The sequence below is a fragment of the Oreochromis aureus genome, linkage group 6 (genome assembly GCF_013358895.1).
Source record: "Oreochromis aureus strain Israel breed Guangdong linkage group 6, ZZ_aureus, whole genome shotgun sequence".
Taxonomy (NCBI): Eukaryota; Metazoa; Chordata; class Actinopteri; order Cichliformes; family Cichlidae; genus Oreochromis; species Oreochromis aureus.
In genome coordinates, this window is record NC_052947.1 from 16,869,284 (window position 1) to 16,888,598 (window position 19,315).

The 19,315-nt window shown below is 39.3% G+C and overlaps 1 protein-coding gene across 1 annotated transcript; it reads right to left on the reverse strand.

Annotated features, from left to right (window-relative positions):
* Nucleotides 1–11,830: 11,830 nt before the first annotated feature.
* On the reverse strand, nt 11,831–15,363 carry pou4f2 (POU class 4 homeobox 2). Its single transcript, XM_031752352.2, has 2 exons — nt 14,672–15,363; nt 11,831–14,344 (listed from the first exon to the last, which is right to left on the reverse strand). Exons 1-2 carry the CDS (start codon nt 14,888–14,890, stop codon nt 13,415–13,417), a joined length of 1,149 nt encoding a protein of 382 aa, XP_031608212.1. The 5' UTR covers nt 14,891–15,363; the 3' UTR covers nt 11,831–13,414.
* Nucleotides 15,364–19,315: the final 3,952 nt, after the last annotated feature.

Here is a 19,315-nt window from a genome sequence, read left to right on the forward strand (position 1 = left end):
ATTTCCCAGAAGACATCCATGCAGAGGGCAGAAAACATCAATCGGCCATCTGATGCCTTACACACTGGATCTGTGTTGATACGATGAGGTATTGTCAAATGTTTTTCATCTGACGTGAAATTATGCATTTGGTAGAAACCAGTAGCTCATTTAGGTCAAATCTTATGACTTTGTAAGTTTTTAAAGAAGCAGTTATCAAGAAAAAGCAAATGAACCTTTATATCAGTTATTTAAGTTCACGACAGACAACAAATGACTTCATATTTACTGTGTAGCATCTATCACTGCTTTTGCATTTACAGCAGTTTCACATCAGTACTCTTCAATCTATCACTTTATTCCTAAGTGAAATAACTCAAAACTATTTAATGGATAGCGATCAAATACTTTGGAGGTCATAGCAACTGTATGTATGACGTTTGCTTTCTTTCAGCTTTTTATCTTCCACTACTAGAAGGTCAAAGGTTTAACTTACCCACTGAAATGTTTCAACACTTGCCCAATACTTTGACATTAAAAATTGATTTTTTTGTGTTTAAAAATACCACAAAGCAGGACAGCGAGCCACCAAAAGTGTCAGTAGATACGTCAGTTGTGAGTTATTACCATGAAGGATTAAAGAAATTGAGAAGATCACACTTTGATTTGTTGCACTGAAGCTTTTCACTCTGGAACCATTGGAGAGGTCTTCGTGGAAGAATGTGACAAGCTTTTCAATAAATAAATAAATCTTCAAAAGGTTACCTACAAGAAATTGACAAAGTTCATTGCAAATGATCACAGATTAGAAAACACCACGTGACTAGAATATGCTGACACTGAAAAAAAAAAGCATTTTATTAATATTTTATTGTGAGTAAATGCAAGAAAACTCTTTTTTTTGTTGTTGAACATAAAAAAAACTTTGAAATATTCTCACTCTATAGTTCATTGAAACATCCTTTAGAACTCTTGCTGAGAAATCATTCTTTGTTTAATGGCACTGCCTGTCAGCCATAGAAGAAACTGTCTTCCCTTAGAAATCCCTGAAAAACTAAATTCTCTCGGTCATCTCCATGTACTCTAAATTTTATATCATTGTTCATACATTTATTGTTTAAATTTAACTTTATTTAAATAAATGTTTGTATTAAGAACAACAAAAGTAAATGCAAAAAGAAGAACAATGAGAAGCACTGTAAATGCTTACAAAGCAGCTAGTATTTTTTAAACACAGACAATAAATTGGGCATATTGATATTCTCCCTTAAGGATGCCCAAATGTCCAGTCCAAACTCCCTTGAATTTGTGGTCCTTGAAGACTAAATATACTTGAAACATAAGGACATCAAAAAAAGACCTTCCCAAGGACAGACATCTACAGGTATAAAGGTATAAAAAAAAAAAGGCTGTTTTGAATTTAAGTATTAAAATGAACTGTGTGTGAGACCTTAATGAGACAGAAAAAAAATTACACAAGGTCATCGTTGGTATGAACAGAAATTTCATCCCTTTGGGGCAGAAAAGACAGAACTTTTTGTTTTAGCAAACTGCCCATCAAATAAGCATAATTACCATCAGAATTCATACAGTGTTCTGAGACTCCTGAAGGCAAGCCGCCCCACTCAAATTAGCAGCTCTGATAAATCACCATTAATTAGCTAATAAAAGCCAGCAGGTGGTTCGGAGCCCAAAGACATTCCCCGGTTGTCTGAATTATGTATATTACAGCAGTGCACTGATAAAGTAAATGAGTAGTGGGAACAACAGATAGGCGTTCTGGAGGGCCTTCATGTAGGGATAATGCTCCACTCAAATCTCCTGCAATCCCACCCAAAGGAATACAAGTGGCTCTGACCCCCACTCAAATCGCATAACACACAGGGCTCTAGTGTGAGGTGTATTTGTACATGGATTATGTAGGCGGAATACAAAGTTTGATTTGCCCACCCTGAATGAAGAGCTTGTAAAGATGTTATACTGTCATTATAGAAACATAAGGCAATTATTAGGAGAAAGGAGAAACGTGCATTGATTAAGGCATGATGACCTCTCTGCAGTGAGCTGGTAAGGGCAGAGTGAATTTTTGATGATCGGCATCATTATACATAAAAAAACAACCACTTAAGGTCCAAAATAAAGGTGTTTTTAAAGCAAGTTATCCTAAAATTACAAGTACAAAAATAAACTAACAGTCAATAATGTAGCAGGTATTGTAATTTATTTAACATTGCCAACAACTGTGTTAGAAAATATTAAAACACTGTAAAGTTTACATCCCGTGTTTCTCGCCAAAGGTGTATTTCCTTAAAGTTTATCCAAACATCATTATAAGAAGCAACATCTTATTGTCATTCCTGGGCTAAAATTTGTCTTCTGTTGTGCCGGTGACTGCAGTCAGTAGTGATGTCACTGGATCCTGGAGTACACTGTACATCACTGCAGTAAGGTGAGAAGGTAAACCAATGGAGGTTTGCAAGAAATTTACTTTTCATCAGTCGTTAGACTCTTTAAAGGCTAATAATATATAATAAATGTTGAAATATTTGGGCGTTTTTAAAAAAAAATTTATTTAAATCTTCCCATGTATCCTTTTCTTACTCTTTGTTTATAGCAATGCCATCACCAACATGTAACATGTATATCACATTTTTAGAGATACTCACATCTGTGTGTGATAAAGGCAAAGTTTGTGTAAACACTTTTCAATAGGAGTAATAATGATTCAAAACTCCACAGGGCTCCATGGCAAGTTTGAAATCAGTCATTTGTTCGGAGACAAAATATATGAATGTGTATGTAAATATCCTTCAATTAAATGTGCTCTAAAAAAAAATATTAATAAAATGATACATTTGTACAATATTTTTGTGGACTTTAAAAAAAAAAAAGAGTCACACCACTTACCTTTGGAGCATACGTAGCACAAGCATCCACTTCACATAATCCCTGTGATGTATCATTAGTGTGAATAGGTGTTAATGGAGGCTGAATCAACTTGAAATAGCCTGATATCTGTTTAGCTGCAGGAACTTAGCTGATCGCTTCTGTGTTTTATGTTAATTGTATAGATTACCACAGATGTTGTGATTAATTTCATGTCGATGAACTGTTGTTTTCGTTAATTTTAGTTTTTTGCACATTATAACCCATCTTCACTATTTTGAATGCCGTCGCAACCAAGTTTCCCTGTCAGTAAACACACTCAGAAATCTAGTTTGCTTCGTTCCTCCTTGGGTAAATGAGCTCTTTTCTCTGGGTTAGATGTCCTGAGGCAGCCACTTGGCAGAGGGTGAAAGAAATGGCAAAAAGGCATCAACACAAGTGGGACATGGGAGCAGATGGGACACTGATTGCAGTGTTGTTTACAGCTGTTGAGGTCCTTGCACATTGCTATATAGAGGTCAGAAACTATGTCTGTCTACCACATGATACAGCAATGCCACAGATGTGTGCAGGCATCTCCAAAGCAAATATCCCTGTCAGTAAAACACACTTATAAGGAAAACTACTTTTTTCCCCAGAAATGTGCTTGTTTTGGGCGGATGTTTTGGTCAGATGATACAAGATTTATTATTTTTTCAAAGTGCTCCTCTGAAAAACATGGAGTCTGCACCTGCTTACACTTTTGATGCTCTCAGAAAGTGTGGAAGAAATAAAAAGGACAACAGAGAGCGAGAAAGTGAGAGCAACTGGAAGGAAAGCCATCCAACACAAAGGTCTTTGACGATCGTTAACATTTCTTTATGTTCGCATTGAATCACTTTATATGGTTTTACCAGGGACGTTGTCTATTCAGAAACGCTCCATCAGGGTTCTGACTATAGTCTGTATCTCAAGCCATAATAGCCCAGAGCGGCATGTGAAATATATCCAAAGTAATCAACCTTTTGCAAAGGCACCTCAGAAGCACACATTTCAACAGCACAGTGTAATCTAATATATTGGGTGGCATCAACTTTCTTTGCACAGACATTAGTTTCATAGAGAATGGAGTATTTGCATGGCAAGATGATGTAAGTTTTAAGCAATAAAAATGCTATATACCTCTCATTTCCATTACCCTAATCGACATACTGTTGGAAAAATGTGAGCTTCACGGTCAAAAAGAAGCTTTTCTGATCTATGTTGTCATTTTTGGCATTATGTACTTTGTGTTAATTTCAGTAATGTTAAAGAAATATGTAATTCTCTGAGGGCAGACTGTGCCGTCTATTTCTAATAACGCAAGGCTAAAATGTACGTGCGGCATGATCCAAAGCCTGTCACAAATTTTTTTTCACAAATTTTTGTAATTGTAAATATTTTTTTTCCTGTAAATCGTGAAATAAGACTGATTTAAAGCCAATTTAAAAATGATTAACAACACAGCACAAATAATATATATCCCCATGCTGAACCGCACATATGAGCAGTACTCATCTTTGCACAGTGTGCAGACTGTAGTTTGTGATTTGTGGCTCCCACAAACTAAAGAACATAAAAGCGGGGAACAGACATAAAGCACTATGTGTGAGAAGAATAGAAAACTTAAAAGGTTTCATTAAGGAGGGAAAGAGTGTGTGCGATTTTTGTCCACTACACCCTCTGTTTCTTCATTGGAAATCTTTCAATAGAGTTCACCCCAACCACAATGATTGTGATGGCTGTGAGACATGAAGCGCTTGTTTTTGGTGTAAAATTATCTTTTTGGGGCAACAACTGCTGTTGTAGCCCCAAAAAGGAATGACAGGAACAGCATGAGAGACTTTCACCTAGGAAATTGGGGTTCATGTCCCCTGTATTTTCTTCATTTTCAGTTCTGTGTGGTATCATTACTTTTGTTACATTACTTTTACATTTACTTTCAGTTTTTTATTTACTTTTGTTTTCAGTTGCTTTTAACTTTTGTTATTCCTGGCTCATTGATCTAAGGGCAATACTAAGGGCCTAGAGGAAGGAAAATACTGCAGTTTGGAATTAAAAAAAAAATTATTCAGGCTTCCATTTTTCATTTTGCTGGGTTGCTAGAATGATCTCTTCCCCGTCATGTTGCCTAAAATGTAAACATCTAAAAGTTTTACTGCCTTGAAAGTGTTACACTGTGTGGACCGACATAGTTGATGCTGTTCTACAGAAATGAGCCCAGTTTATCATTTTGCTGGTAGACTGGGCTATAAATGCATTGCAGTAGTTAATGTATTTTTAAAAATGCAAACATTTTTATTATTCCCAACCCCTCCCTCTGCATCTAATCTCAAGTGTCTCTTGTTTAGTCTTGGTTCAGCCTCAATTTAAAAAAAACAACAACTTTTTCTTAATATATGTGTTTTTAATCAAACAAAAAAAAGGAAACAGTGTTTTTGTATTGTTGGACATAAGCTTTGAAACCACTGAGGTCCATAACCTCTGGGATTGTCAGTGGGGAAAGGCAGTCAGCACTGTTTCCATGGGGGTGTAATAATCATACGGCTTAATAATGGCATATTGCTTTGATTATGGTACGCTGGCCAATGTGGGTGTGTTATGTAATGCCTACAGATTCAGTCCAAACATACAGTATTTCCATGTTTGGGGTTTGAGGTTTGTGTGCATATGTGTGTGTGTGTGTATTCTTATTGGTGCTTTGAGATGCATAGCCATTGAGGCCATAATTTAGTCCATTATGTCCTCTGGTTTGCAGTCGTAGCCCGAGGCCTCTGGCACTGAACGTTGTGTCATTTGCTACCAACTGGGTTTTTGATGAGAGTGTGTGACCTAGACGCCTCATCCCTCACCACTGTCTCATTCCTTTTATTTACATCTGTCTTTAGCATTCTAATTACTCTCTTTATTGCTTTAGCCTGGAGGAATCTGTTATACTGGAGAAAAAAAGGACTAAGGACACTGGAGTTTTAACCAATAATAAAGCAGCATAACTCCCATTACCCATAGGCAAAGATTGGGCCTGTGAGGCTCTTATTTTATGGGCTTTGGGCAAGATACCCACAGACAGTATTCTCATTCCAGGATGTATATTGGAAGGATCTATTTGCTTTTCTGATTTGTGAATATCAAAGCAATTTTAATTTCAAAATCATGCATGGTGAAAAGGAAACGTTTGTTTCCCGAAAACAAAAAGGTTTATAGATTTTTTTTTATGGTGATGCCATCAGACTGAAAAGAGATCATTCGTTTGACTTGTGCATTTATAGTTTGCCAAAATTTAAATGAAGGGATGATCATTTGAAACATATCATGCTGTGGAACATAGTGCGTTTTGTATTTTTACTTCCACCAAGAACACAGAATACACACGCGGCACACTGTCTAATCTTTATTTTTGGACAATAGGAATTTAAAAAACAAAAACTTTTAAATGTTCCGTCCCTTCCCACCAAATTTTATGAAATAGCATCGAGAGCAGGCACAGCAGTCTTTAATGAGCTCTCAACTTTAAAGACTTGAAGGATATTAACAAGCTGCTTGACAAATGGTGCTTAGAAGCACATTAAAGACGCAGCTAATGGTGCGCATAATGACGGCTAATTTTCGATCAGATATAAATTAGAGCCCCCAACAGTTATTTGCCTTAAGGACTTTATGTAAATGATTCTGTTCTGTATAAACTGAAAACGGAGAGTGAGTGAGTGAATGAGTGAGGGAGAGAGAGAGAGAGGGAGAAAGGGAGAGAGAGACTAACACTCCTTGTGGGTATGATTAATAGATCTGCAACAGAGCACGGCTGTCAAAGCCCAATGAACACACATCCACTAGACAGCTCTACCACCTTCTCATTAAGGTCCAGTCTCTAAGCGGTCTACAACTTACTCATTCGGAACACCAAAACAGCCTCTGAGAACAAGCAAGTGTAAAACTCAGTGGTCGCAAGGAAGGACGACCAAGCAAAAGGGAACACTAGGAGGAGACCTGCCCGTCCATATACATGTATACACATCCAGTGTTGTTAAATATTTGATAGCTGAAGGCACTTCATGGCATCAATTTATATGTTAGGTCATAATACATAACAGCATGATGACTTGATGTGCCTGAAATTAAATGATGAACCCATTTGGTTAATAGCTTTTATATTCATCCACAATATGGCGAATCTGCAGATTGAAATCTAGCAGTCTGAGGTCAAGGGTCTTAGTATATGGTTTTGTATGGTTACTGCATGAGCATGGGTTGTACACAATTTATGTAAACTGGACCTGGTACAATTATTTTAATTATTTTACTATCTTTTCTATTTGCATTGAAAATGTAATAAGAACAGTGTTGACACAATGATTTTAATGCTGACATTAATATAAAAATATGGATGAGTAATTTTTATATACCACGATGAAGCTTGATTTTTATTATTTTTACTTTTTCAGTTTAGCCCTTCAGTGAAGAACCATTGTATCATTTCGAAAATACACTTCATATCATCACATGACTCCACACTCCTGTCACACACCCTTAGGAACTGGATTTTTCTGTGACACATAACACAGAGAGTTCAGGTTTTACCACATTTCCACAGCAATGTGTACCTTTGTGATATAAATTCATGGGGCAGTTCGTGAACTACACTTTACAAAAATCTGAAAATCAATATGTTCAAGGATCAGTGAAGATAATATCGGGATTACAAAGCCTTAATTGAATATTACTTCAAAAATAACCAATGAAGAATTTTTAATATTGTTTAATGTTTAATATAATTCTTTGGTATATATTTTTACACATAGTCAAGTCTATTTCATTAAAATGATGTGTTTAAAATGTTCAAATACATTTTCCCACCAAATAGCCTTTTATAGCCTCCACTGACGTTACAGTTAATTACTATTCCAGATTTTGCACCTGCACGCCCCTGGCGGTACGAAACTGTATTGCAAAATGCATGTGGATATTTTTTTATGACGAAATGGTGAACTTTATTAAAACAAGAGATTAATTTGTACCACAGCAGGCTCTGGATCCTAATAGGAAGAATTTTCAATCGAGAATATATAATTAATTATTTATTGTTATCTATATTGACAAACCCTGCTCACATCCAAATGCTAAATTTATTTAACACATATAATCTGTCTTTCATAAAGTTTAAAACATGCTCACCATGTTGGAGATAACTGTATTGAAAGAGTCTAAGTGGGGGGTAGACATTATTCCCCCTCAAGCGAAAGCATTCAAATATTCATTTAGTTTCATGTGGAAAAAATAAAATTCACAAAACTGCACCAGCCTGACGAACAATGAAGGCAAAGAAAGAATTCTTCTAATTTTTTTCCTTAAAAGAATTAAAGAAAGTTTATTGTTTTCATTTACAAATGTAGGGGAGATGTGAAAACGCTCTGGGGGGTGGGAAGGTAGGAACTTGGTTTAGCATCCCAAATCATTGTTTTGGTGTTAGCCAAATGTCAGGGGTGACTGTGGCTTCTCAGCACCCACCCTCTAATCATGCCCCTGAGCTATTTTAGTTGAAGGCTATGAATGTTTCCTATGCTATTAAATTAACGGGGATTTTCGTTCTTTCTTTCTTTTTTTATTTAAAAAAAGAAACAACTATTTTCCCCTCACAGAAATTGTAATTTATAATTTCTTGCTATGCTACGGTTTTAATTTGCCACTCTTGTTATTGCTCCAGGTTTAGAAATCGTCACCTTTCCTTTTATTTCCTTCATCAAAAAATATGAATGACTTCAAATAAAGGTACGAGTTTAAATGCAGCAGCGTCATACATTTTTAATGAAGAGCGTATTCTTGTCTACGCATGTGCGGATAGCGCGTCTTCGTTTCTGGTTAGATTTCAAAATAAAGGCTATGCAGCGCGGGCCTTTTCTGAAAGTGTTCGGGTTTAAAAGGCAAACGTTTTGGCTTCACTTTTTACCACCACACTGGAAAACAAAAATCTTATTTCATGATTATTTACTAAGAAATAAAAATGTTATCAGCTTCAAGTTTCTAATTTCAGTAAAGTGGATGCTTGCCTAACTATGTGGCCTTACCCATCTGATGAACAACACAGCGTTTAAAGACGTGATGATTTCTGAGTGTGCACGTGGCTTTGGGTTGTACGTGCACGTGCGTTAGCTAGTGAGCGAGAGAGACAGCGAGAGATAGGGAGAGAGAGAGAGAGAGAGAGAAGGGCTATGTTTCACTGGCACACTGAGTGTGGATTTCCCTCCTTTGCATGCCATCCCAGATCAGAAAGTATCCCACCAACCTCCTCCAGCCATCCAGTGCTACTCCATCGATTAGATTCTGGGGAACACTTAACAAACTAATGACTATTGATGGCTGATTAATATTGCATCAACAACAACTGATTGGCGACACTATCAAATGGCGTGTGCCGCTTCGCATTCAAGCGGCCATCTGACGGGGCTTTTGTACAGTATTTTAGCGGCGTGGAGCAGCCAACAGATGATAAATACGGGATTGCGTGGTGCGCGGCGCGTTCACTTTATGGCTCACAGTTCGTCTAATTCGAGAGCAGTCGCGTCTTTGAAGGCAGACACTTGGCGTAAATGTACAGTTAAAATATTCTACTCTCAGGTCCCCGGGCGGAGCTCCGACAGTCCCTGGCTTCATTAAAATTTCATCAGTATCCCTGTGAAAGAGGGGGGAACTGTTCTGGGGAAAGAGAAAAATAAAACAGAGGGCGTAATTATAACAAAAGGAAACAGCGCTGCCCTTTTCGTTTTGTAGAAGGCTCCCACAGTGTCTTTCTTACGCGTGTGCTTCAATGTATGGAGCCCGTGCAGCGTGGTCTGAGCAGACGTGTCTGTGACTTTAAGGTAAATTGTTTTGGCTCAAATGTTTATTATATATATGTAGCCTTTATGTCTAAGAAGAAAAGAAAAAAACAGACCTTCGATTTTCTTCATTGTGCTTGGGCCCTTTCTTTATGTGTGTGTGTGCGTATTTTTTCGGCGCTGGGGTCACATTGATTCGCTATCAAAGAATCCAGATCGATTTTCGCCCAATATGTTTAAACCAAACAGGCAATAGCCGTCTGGTTAAGAAGCTGCCCGCTGCCTGCCCGTCTGTCTGTCTGTCTATCTCCCTGTCTTTCTGTGCAGAGCTGCGGCTTGTCAAGCAGCAGCGAGGCTCACTGCATAAAGTTAATTTCAATTCCCGATGAGACACTCACTCGGCAGCCCTCCCTGACCAGCGGTAATTAACAGGGATGGCTAATGACTGCTTAACTCGCTCTTCATAATTATCTGGTTTTCATAATTCGATGTGTAATTTAATAATTCGCTCTTATTAACGTATTAAGTGAATGGCTCGTTTAGGGGAAATTAGAAGCACTCACCAGGAGCATCTTTTAATTGATGAACCATCACCGCTGTCTCATTAATAAGGGTCGTTTTGATACCCTTAATATGTCACGAGGGTGGCGCTTCAGCATGTTTGGTTTATGGATGAGGGTTTTTTTTTTATGAAGGCGCTGCTTTACAGATAGGACTGCTTTTAATGAGGTGTGTAAATACCGAGGAACGGTACACTCCTCACATTTAAAGTAATTAAGATATTAGTGGATCTTTTATTTTATTTACACGAAATATTGTTTGACACTCTTTGGAAATACTGCATGTGTAAAATAATATTTTTTAAATCTATAAAAATATGTTGAGAATCACCTGATGTGATTTTTCTAAAGCTGAGTATTTAAAAAAATCATCTAATTCATCCTGGGTTTTTTGTTTTGTTGTTTTTATGGGTTTTTTTTTACTGTTATAATCAGTTTGAAGTGATCCAAAAACAATCCCATGAAAATGCATTCCACGTGCTGTAAATAATTAGCGTAAAGGTGGATGACAGGTCTCAGAAATGCTAATATTTGGCTCCTCCGGCCTGTCAGGGATCTGTCCATGGTGCTGAAACGCTTGCTCAGCGCTCAGCAAACCAGCAGACCAGTAAGCCCTGAAGACCCCCCACAAAACAACAACAACAAAATATGTGGACATCACATCACCCTCCTCTTCTTCTTCCTCATATCTAACCATAACTACGAACCAAAGGTTGTGCTTCAAAGCCTGTGTGCCCGCATGCACGAGCGAAGCATGTTGGAGTGTGTATTTAAATAGAGTCGGGCACGTTGGCAGGCGAGCTGTTTTTCTGGCGGGCTGACATCTGGCAAGTCTGCGCTCCAGGGACCCATCTAGCTCTCCACAGACCCCCTGATTAGGCTCTAATAGAATATTAGCATTTGCTCTCAGGTAAGGCAACAGTGAGCTACATAAGCTGGCAGCACGTCAGTGGAGACGCCACGTGTGTCTTTAACGTTGATGGAATAGAGGGGAAGTGGTTCCTGTAGGGCCTGCTTTATGTCTAGGCCTGGAGGAGGGTAGCGAAACCAGAAAGGCAAGAAGAAGAAGAAGCAGAAGAAGAAGAAAAGCAATTTCACATTTTAATTTTTGGTATTCATCTCATGCTCTTATATTGCCCTGATAAGCCAGAGAACAGATTGGGTATGGGGAGTGGGGTTGGTGGTTATGCCTTGCTCATAAGGACTGTGACAGTCCACATGTTGTGTTATAAATAAAACAACCTGGACACATTTTGGTACCAACAAGTCATGTCATCGTTTTTTGTTTTTTTTTTAAGAGAGAGGTATTTGAAGTAAAAATACTCCATTAACGTCTGCTCTATCCACCAGCTATGTCTCAAAAAAAAAAAAGAAGAAGAAGAAAAAAGAGCTGCGTAGCCCACAGCTAAACCGTTTCCCTCCTCCTCATCAATAAATAAATAGATGAATAAATAAAAGAATATTAATATGTCTGGGAGAGCCACTTTGCACACTGTAGTCATGGAAAAACGTCCGATTAAATGTTAAAGTTTGTTCTTTAATGAAACACATATTGCAGTTCAATAAATAAATTAATTAAAATTACATGGATGTAATAAATTAATAGAATTATTTAACCAGGGAACCAAAAGCAACATACATTACAGAAATAAGTTACCTCAGCTAAACAGCAATACAGCAAAAACCTGTACGGATATATTTATGTGCATCGACTGGTTCCAATGAAATATTTACATTGTACACGTATACTTCCATGAAGCTGTTTCTTTTTCTCTTCAAGAAAAACAAAAAAACAAAAACAAAAACAAAACATTACTTAAACAAGGTGATTTAACAAGCAACGACTCCATAACGATGCGCGTATATTTATACAAATAAATAGCAGGAGAGGGGGGAAACATACATAAAATAATATAAAAAACAGAATACTATCTCATATATATCTCGATTGTACCATCTCAGACGTTAAAAGTCGTAAAAAAAATTTTTTGTGACTGTACGTTTTACAGTCGTTTCCCTTTAAACCAGAACAACACGCTTAACTTGCTGTCAGAATTTGATTTCCTCAAGCAAAACGAGGAGGAGGAGGAGAAGGGGGGTGGGGTGGTAGTGTTGGGGGGTGGGGGGAATCCCAATAAATATATAATGAAGTAAACATGACCTCACTCAATAAATACTTCATAAGACACCGGCCCACGCTGGATTGTAAACTTATTGTAGCCGGCGAGAAATCAAATTTTCTTTTAAATAGCGAAAAAAATCTGTAGAAGCCATCCCAGTCACTCCCTGTTTTGATAATCCCACATACTGAGGCCTAATAATAATAATAATAATAATAATAATAATAGTAATAATAATTAGAATAATATTAACCTTAACTTAATCCAAACCCAGGGTATCTTGAAAAATAGATCCCCGACTTTGAGCACACGTGGTAACAAAAATAAGTGGAATTAGTTACACATTTAGACACAAAATGAAGTGTGTGTGTGTATGTGTGTGTGTGAGACAAGGAAGTTATTCATTTACACAAGGATATTTGGCAGTAATCTAATATTAGCTTAAAAGAACAAGTGGTGTGTCGTCCTCTTAATCCCCCTCGTGGACCCTGAATAAATGTCAGACTGCACTGTCATGAACTTGGAGGGGGGCTGGGGGGATATAGCTTATCCTATAAGCCAAAAATATAAACACCAATATTCACCAACCAAGTGCTTTGAGTTAAATGGCCCCGCTATTTTCACTTTGAGGGTGGGGAAGGTGGGAGTTCTAAGCCAAACTATAGTCACCATTTGAAATGAATTATAAATACAAATTAAAGCGTAGAGTCCTGTAAGTCATACTGCGTTGGCATTAAAAAGGTGAAGCATAGTAAGTGTGGAAACAGTGGTCTTACTTGCTCTGTCAAACGACGCTTTACTTGACTCCACATCTTCCTCTCAGCGAGTAAAAGACGTGACTGGATCTGTTTTTTCTTTCTCTCTCTCGAGTTTTTTCTCTCTCTTTTTCTTTTTTGTCAGTCATTGTTCGATTTCAGGATTTTTTTTTCGAAGTTCAAAGCACAAAGTCATCGATGATTGAAAAAAAGGTGTGAGATAGGAAATATGATACAAATCATCTCTAAACAGTTCCAAGTCTTTTTGAGGGTGGTGGGGTTTTTTTTCAGACGCATGCAGAGTACTTCATTCGTTTCTGTTTCTGTCGCTGGTTGCAAAACCAGACGCGCACCACGTTCTTTTTCAGGTCCAGCTTTTCTGCGATTGCTGCGATTTTCTCCGAGGAGGGACGCGGCTGAATGGCAAAATAGGCCTCCAGCGATCTCTTCTCCGGTGCGGCTATCGACGTGCGCTTCCTCTTTTTCTCCGCGCCGTTGAACAACTCGGGTTTATTAAGTTTCTCCCTGTGTGATTTCTCGGCTTCTTCTAGCCACGCTTGCAGGATGGGCTTCAAAGCGATCATGTTGTTGTGTGAGAGCGTGAGGGACTCGAATCGGCAGATGGTGCTTTGGCTGAGGGAGCCCACCCCAGGAATCTTCAGACTGGCTAATGCTGCCCCTACATCCGCCTGGGTAACCCCGAGTTTGATCCGTCTCTGCTTAAACCTCTCCGCGAAGGCTTCCAAGTCCCTTGGATCGGCGTCCACGTCGTTCATGCCCATGTGCGGCGGTAGCCCGTGGGCATGAGCCATGTTGATAGCTGCCTGGTGCATGTGGTTCATGCCCGCCATGTGGGCAGGGTGCGCAGGCGTGGAAACCACCGAGCCATCCGGTCCTGCCATGGCTCCTAGTGCCAGTCCAGGGGTGATGTGATCCAGCAGGTCCCCCTCCAGTGCCTGGTGAGGCTGGTGATGATGGTGGTGGTGGTGGTGATGGTGGCCAGCCAGGGCGGATGGATGAGAGATAGGCACCGAGGAGGAAGAGGAGGAAGACGACGTGCAGGGGAGAGTGTTCATGGTGTGGTAGGTTGCGTCCGGCTTGAAGGGACTGTGATGTGGTGGGTGGTGGTGGCTCTTGGTCTGCGAGACTATATCCACCGCCGCTAGAGCTTCAGCCCGGGCCAATAAACTCTCATCCAAGCCTCCGAATATATTGCTCTGCAATTGCAAATAGAATGCACACATAACTGTCAGCAGGGAATTCTCCCTCCACTCCTCGGTTTAAAACATTTCCAGAATGTGAAAAAAAGAAATCCTAAAAAAAAGGAGGGAGCACACAAAACAAGACACATGCAACATCCCAGGTCATAAAAATTAATACGAAAGGCAAAGCCGACTGAATACATAAGTTGAGCAGAGAGGAGGAAAAAAAATATGGAGGTGTTGGGTGATTTGCTGTGCAGACATGAAAAAAACATCAAGCAACGAAAAAAAAAGTGGGCTGTCAAAATGTGCCTTTAAGCAGTGATTATGCAGAATACATACCGGTGGGGTTGGGAGACAGGCTCTGCGCATCGCCTCCGAGCTGCTGCTGCTGCTGCTGCTGATGATGGTGCTGCTGTGTCGGGAGGATGAGCAGGAGGACGAAGGTGCATTGGAAGTCAGAGTGGAGGACGAGGAGGAATGCAACGAGTACTTGGGTTCGGGCAAGCTGGTGTGGGCCATGGCAAAAGGCTGCTTGCTGTTCAGAGACATCATCATCATATTTGCGGGCGTCCAAGCCTCGGCAAGTTCCTTTTAATAAGTTAAGACTCCGCCTCCTCTGGTCGGGAGTTGAAGCCCAATTGCTTCGCAGGAATCTCAAGTCACTGTCGAATAAAGTGTCGGCTGAAGACGGTCGTCCAACACTGAATCACATGTATTTATTATTGCGCGCGGAGGTAACGGAGAGGCGTCTCGTCTTTTTGTGGCGAATGAGATATCACAGACGCCAACAAACCATGCAGCCGAGCGCCGATGATACCTCTTCCCGTTGCGGACTTGTGGCGCAATGGTTCAGAAACACTTTGTGCCTTTTCTCCTTCAGCTTGCCCCCCCCCCCCCACCTTGTACTACACAAGTATGTTTTCTTTGTTGTTGTTGTTGTTGTGTGCCTTGGATTATTTTTGGCAGAGCTCCTCATCAACGACGCCAGCAAGAAAAAAAAAGTTTCTCTCCGTCTCTTAGGATTTCCAAAAATACTTCAAGTTTGAAAACTGTTGCCGTTCTCGTTGACCTCTTTATTTTTTCCCCTCAAAAGTTTCCGTCTTGATATGACCGTAAGTGAGAAGTAATGGCGATGACAGTCTCTGTATTGTACCTCTTCGACTACGTTGAATGCTGCGGGGACCCGAACTGCCTCTGCTCTGAGGCGAAGGGCAGACTGAGTCTCTCTCCGCCTCTCTCTCTCTCTCTCTCTCTCTCTCTTACACACACACACACCCTCTCCCTTCTCTCTCTACAGCGCTCTCAGTGTCTCACCCACTCGCACACACACACACACACACACACACCCTTTTGTGCACACCTGAAAAAAAAAAAAAAAACCCTTTCATGATTTATTATTCTTCATTAGCCACACCACCACCACCACCACAGCCGCCGCCGCTGGGGACTCTGCGCATGGGCAGTCTACAACAAGGCATTTATTTCAAATGAATCTACTTCATCACCAACACCACCAACACCTCGTTACCAACACCGCGTCCAATAAAAGTCGGAATCCCGGTTTGTTGTAACAGAAAATATTTATATATTTTTAAAATCTTGGATTTAAAATCTTGAATTTAAAAAAAAAATCACATAGAAATATTGAGCGCGGAGGGAGCAATGGAAGTAAATTATCACGACGGACAGGGACAGCTCCCCTACACAAGTTTTTTCCGCTATAGTAAAGGGGGAAAACTGATTACTACGATAACTAAAGGTTTCACAGAGTTTTGAAATAGGAATGGCAAGTGACTCGATTACTATCTTAACATCCAAAGTAAAAATCATATGTAATTATTCTAAATATATAACCATATTTTGTAATCTTGAAAAAAAAAGAAAACACCTAAAGAATCACGAATTGTACCTAATTTAAAAAAATGTTATTCCTCTACGTTGAAATCTATGCGTAAAGGCTGCACGTTAATGAATGACAATAAAAGTGGATTTTTCCTTTTAAAGTAATGAACACTGTTAAATTGTAAATCCACACACTTGTCATAGCAGCCTATTATCTTATCTCTTCGCTAATTACGCCACATTATCGGTAATGTAATTAAAACATTTAATCACGTTGTAATTAACAAGGGGTGCCTAATTTATTTAATATGGCTGCGTCTATAGAAACAGCTAATTGTTTTCTAAGTAGCCTAAGCTAAAGGAGAGTGGAAATATTCAATCGTTTGCATATATATATATATATATATATATATATATATATATACACATATATATATATGTGTGTAATCTGTGTTTAGACAGAGACAGACAGAGACACTCGGCCTTACACCTGTCACAAGAAGTGTGACAGGTGTAAGGCGATCATGAATGTGTTTGAAAAGATCACTAATCTCCTTAAATGTGTTACTAATATCAAATGTTCGGGATTCCACATTTAATCACTTCCTTTTTCAAAGAACATTAAGTCTGTTCTCATTCTTATAATTAAAGTCTACATCTCGCAGCTCTGCTTTGTGTCTGCAGCTTCATTTTTTTAAAAATACAGATATTACAGCCGCGATTAAAAACGCGCTTTCCTGAATATAGCGTGTGTCTTTGCAAGCGACTCGATGCCATGTCCGCTGTTTTTTTTTTCTAATGCGCACATACGTTTAATATGTCCCCATGGCTGCCACAACAAGCCTGTTGGTGTTGCTGCACACTGCAAGAGAGCCATCCAGCTGCAGAAATATGTTGTTCCCCAGCGGGACAACAGGCGCTGCTGGAGCCACCTCCAGACATCGGGAGACAGAGATCAGGCTCGGGAGACATCAAGGAGCAATCAGTGTCTGCTCACATATACCGACAGACTGATTTATGATGAAACTTTAAAGAAATCATTTATATTTCACCACCTCTAAATCGGTGTATGAAATTTTCATCCACAATGAAACACACAAAAAAGTATATCTTAAGTCAAATAAATCAGCCCCAGCTTCTCCCAAGCAATTGACTTTGAAGTGCACTTTCAACACTTTCGCGAGTGTGTTCACATACCTAAGGCTTTTACTTCCTTTGCCAACAGCTTTCTCACGTTTGAGGGAGGACACAGTGTCAGAATGTTTAACAGAATTACCTTTGAAGGGTCTGTCATGGCAAACAGAAACACAATTAAGCTGCAATTCCACATATTTCCCTCGCTTTCTTTTTAAAGCTGTTATATTTGTTTTACTGTATTGGTTTAACGTATTACTGTTTTGCTTTTTTTATTTATAGAATTTTTAATTATAAACAACACGTTATGTGCAGCATTTCAATTTTTATCTTTAATCATTCATCAGCAATAAATAAATTATTACATCTAACTCATGACAATATTTTATTAAAGAAAATAAAATGCATTCATCAGAACAGCATTTCTGATTTTTTCAATTTTTTCTACACTGTGAAAATATTTTGATGTGCAAACATTAGTTTTTTCAACACTTTCATACAGTCAGCCAAATGCTCCTCCAGTTTTAAATACGTTTTCCCTCCATTTATATCATCACACTGATACAGTAATTTGAGGCAATGTTGCTATCAGAAAAAAACAACTTGCACATACCTTGCCTTTAAAAACATATAGCCTCAGTGTAATTGTGCAAAAAAAGAAAAAAGGAAAAAAAGATTTCTAGGACTTCAAGGATCTTTGCTACATACATATATAAATAAATCTGCTCCGTCTAAAAATAAAAGTAAAGCCAAAAAGTAAAACAGGGAGCACATGCAGCAAGGCTTGATATAACTCAGGTGACTTGTTTGCTTTTTTTTCTCCCCTTCTCCTCCTCCTCCTCCTCACTCTCTTACTTACATTCGAATCAAGGAGTGCTGCAGAGGTGTCTGTGTGCTTTTACACAAAGACATACTCTTCTCAGCCTCCCTCAGGAGCTCTCCACGTTAACAATCCCAATTACACCAAGACCACCAGAGACAGCTGTTTTTATTACAGAACCGCTCCTTTGTGCCGCCAACAAGGTATCTCCGCTCCTAGACTGAACACAGAGATAAAGCTCGACTGTGAGGCAGAGGCAGAGAGGAGAGGGAGAGAAGTGTGGAGTGAAGTGGATAAAGTCTCTCGACTGCTCGCAGTGGTGATGCCTTTATTCACAGCTTCCCCCTACCTTTTCTGATCTCGTGGAGCTCTTTACATGCTGGAGCAGAAGGTCAATGCTTGTTGGGAGAGGGTCTACAAAGAGATCAGGATCTAACTCAAGGCAACAGCAAATCACACACACACAAAAACGAGGGTGGGGGGTGGGGGGGATGTGTTTCAGTCACCAAAAGCAGTGTTTTATTTATTCATCTGCTTTACCTGGGAAATGTGACAGGTTCCACAAGGAACATTCAGGCTTTAATGTGTTGTTTAAATGCATACAACAAAAGGTAGAAGCCTTCAGGATTTACTAAATGTCACACACTGTACTGTAGCTCTCAGGCGGAACAAGTGGCTCGCCACCTGAGATAATGAAAGCGGGTTCAAAAACTGCTCCAGAATCGCAGCTCGACTGTACGCGAATTTGATCTCTCCACGGGGCAAAGTATGAGCATCAACAGTTCGCAAGACATCCAAATTATGTTTTAATTTAGTTCAGTTCAATTTTATGTACACAGTGCCAAATCATAACCATAGACACCTCAAGGTGCTTTATATTGTTAAGTAGACCCTACAATAATACAACAGAGAAACACCCAACAATCATATGACTCCCAATGAGCAAGCACTTTGGCAACAGTGGGAAAGAAAAACTCCCTTTTAACAGGAAGAAACCTCCAGCAGACCCAGGCTCAGGGTGGGGTGGCCATCTGCTGCGACCTAGTTGGAATGAGGGGAGAAAGACAGGACAAAAGACATGCTGTGGAAGAGCGCCAGAGATTAATAACAACTAATGATTTTATGGGTAGTTTGAGAAACAGAAAAACATTTGGACATTTTTATGACTGTGCAGTCCAAAAACATGG

What these genes read in the sequence shown, in the direction of transcription:
- pou4f2 (XM_031752352.2), bottom strand. Translation starts at nt 14,890, where the DNA reads ATGATGATGATGTCTCTGAACAGCAAGCAGCCTTTTGCCATGGCCCAC. An exon ending in CCTGTCTCCCAACCCCACCG is followed by an intron (nt 14,345 to 14,671) that starts GTATGTATTCTG and finishes TTGCAATTGCAG; the next exon opens with AGCAATATATTCGGAGGCTT.